The following is a 2,495-nucleotide window of genomic DNA, read 5'->3' as shown; positions in this document are numbered from 1 at the left end:
CTCTCTCTATCTCCTCTCTCTATCTCCTCTCTATCTCTCTGGTCGGTGTGGTTGTGGTCGTGGTTCCTTTGTGGTTGGCTGTGGTTGGTTAATTTTGTGGTGCTTTTTGATTTGCCTTGTCGCCATATTTGCTGTAGGGCAGTAGCTCGGTGAGCGGCAGCCCCGTCCCCTCCACATCCGGTACCTCCACCCCCCGCCGCGGGCGCCGCCAGCTGCCTCAGACCCCCGCCGTGCCACGCCCCCACGTCACCTACTCCCCAGCCATACGACACCCCAAGCCCACCTACGGAGCAGGTCCCCCTGGACGACTCCGCTCCCCCTCCCCCCGACACTTCTCCCCCCCAGAGCACGACGGAGGGGGGTATCACCGCCCGCCATCGCGTCACGTTTCCCCACTTGAGCACGGAGGGTCGAGGCACGGGTCTCCGAGATCGGCCCGGCACCAGTCGGGGTCTCGTTCACCTCCGCCCCACCATGGGTCACCCCGGTCCCCGCCACGGGCGCTGGAGCGGTCCCCCTCCCGGGGATAGTCTGGAGAGCGAGGGTGGCCCATTCTATGAGCGTGACTGCGAGTACGAGCGCCAGCATGAGCCGCCCGCCTACGAGCAGAGCCTCAGCAACCCACATCCCCACGGCAACCCCCACCCGCACGGCAACCCACACCCGCACGGCAACCCGCACCCACGCTCCCCCAGGACTGCCCGGCACGGGGGCGGTGTGGGCCCACCACCTCCACTTGCTCCCACTCACCCCCGACGAGTCCCAAATGGTTACCGCTCGTCTTCGCCCTCCCCGCACCGGCGAGGGCCCCCACATCAACACCCCAATCCAGGGGGACCACCCCACCGGTCCCCCCCTCATCACCGGGTCCCCCATGGAGGCCCCAGAGGCCCCCGGAAGGGACTGCACGAACCCTACAGCGAGACGGACGAGGACGACTGGTGCTAGCACAGCGAAGGAACAGAAGAACGAGGGAGGAGAGGAAGGGAGGAAAAGGAGGGAGGAGAGGAGTCTCTCCGTCTCCCCCGTCCTCTGTTCTTCGTTATGCAGACTTGAATGAAGGGTAAAGGGATGCAGAAGGGGGTGAGGAAAGGAAAGGAGGAGAGGAGAATTTGGGAGAAGTCTCTCCATCTCTCTACCTCCACCCCTGAGACTCAGACTTGGATGGAATGATGAGGGATGGAGGGATGGTTAGAGGAGAGGAGGCACACTGTGTGGGTGTGTGAGACTCTAAACTCAGAGCAGACATGACAACGAGAGACAGCTACAGAACTACGCACCTCTCCTCTTCTCCTCTGTCTCAACTACCATACCCAGAGCTCTCAGCGTGCCCAGGGGGGAGTAGACCGAGGGATGGTGGAGAGGTGCTGACGGAGGTGTGGAGAGGGAAGAAAGAACGATGAAAGGAAGGGAGGAGCATGTATATTAAGTTACAAGTGGCCAATGAATGGTAAATCAAAGCCCCTCTCCCAGACTGTTTAGGGGATAGGTGGGTTAGTTAAGTTAAGCTAAACCTGGGTGCTCTTGCTGTTCTGTCATTCTATTCTACTAGCCTGATAAGTGTTAGGAGCTAACAGCTAAACGCTAGCTAGCTAACACTGCTCTTGGTCTAACCTAGACGGACATGTTTAAAAAAAAAAAAACGAAAACCCATGCCAGGACCCCCTATCCTTATACACGCCAAGCTATGCCTCCAGAAAAATCTAACTTGAAGACTAAAGAACAGAAAACAAAAACAAACTTTGAAAAAAAAGAGGAGAAAAAAAGGGAGAACAACCACTTTAACTTAAACTTTCCTTAAAGGGACCGGACTAGAACCAGGAAGCTCCGCCTCTACTGCAAAAACCAGCCAATGACAGAGCTGGCTGATATTTGATGAGTTTTATCATCTCCTGTTTACTGTTACAGACTCACGAAATGCTGACGACGGACCTGGTGTGACCTCACGTCCGGTGGGTGGGGCCTCGTGTGACATCACGTCCTGTTCCGGTGGGTGGGGCCACAGGGGAGGGGCTGGGGGCAGAGTTATGGACCCTTAGGGGGCGTAGTTTGTTTGCCCCCACTATCTTCTCCCCCCCCCCTTCCTCTCTCCTCCATCCTGCCGGAAAAGAAAGGACAGGGAAGGAAGAGGATGTGAGGAGGCGCGGACAGAAAGAAGGGAAGGGAGGGAAAAGACCATTTCTTCAGTATTTCTTCTTCTTCTAGTTCTTCTTCTTGGACATTGGAGCTTGGTTCTTCTGTTGCGTTCGCTCAAGCCTCTGTTAATCCGTTATGATGCATGAAAAAAATACCCAGAGAGAAAATCTACTGTTGGGGATATGGGGGCATATTGGGTTTATAGAACACTTACATTTTAGGTTTTGATTGAAGAAGTTCTCTTTTTCTTACTCTCTCTCTCTCTCTCTCTCTGACTCTCTCTCTGTCTCTCTCTCTCTGACTCTCTCTCTGACTCTCTCTCTCTCTCTGTCTCTCTCTCTCTCTCTCTCTGACTCTCT

The 2,495-nt window shown here is 55.6% G+C and overlaps 1 protein-coding gene across 4 annotated transcripts in view; it reads left to right on the top strand.

The window, feature by feature from the left end:
- Positions 1 to 615, top strand: part of LOC135530914 (voltage-dependent P/Q-type calcium channel subunit alpha-1A-like) — an 8,578-nt gene extending 7,963 nt beyond the window's left edge. For all 4 annotated transcript variants that reach the window (XM_064959084.1, XM_064959085.1, XM_064959082.1 and 1 more), the window contains one exon: positions 138 to 615. In XM_064959084.1, the coding sequence (XP_064815156.1) occupies positions 138 to 530 (393 nt within the window). In that variant the 3' untranslated portion in view covers positions 531 to 615. The remainder of the gene's footprint in view (positions 1 to 137) is intronic.
- The last annotated feature ends 1,880 nt before the right edge of the window (positions 616 to 2,495 follow it).

The sequence above is a fragment of the Oncorhynchus masou genome, unplaced genomic scaffold (assembly GCF_036934945.1).
Source record: "Oncorhynchus masou masou isolate Uvic2021 unplaced genomic scaffold, UVic_Omas_1.1 unplaced_scaffold_1459, whole genome shotgun sequence".
In the NCBI taxonomy this organism is placed as follows: Eukaryota; Metazoa; Chordata; class Actinopteri; order Salmoniformes; family Salmonidae; genus Oncorhynchus; species Oncorhynchus masou.
Note: the sequence above shows the minus strand (reverse complement) of the source record. Positions and strands in the feature narration are given on the sequence as shown.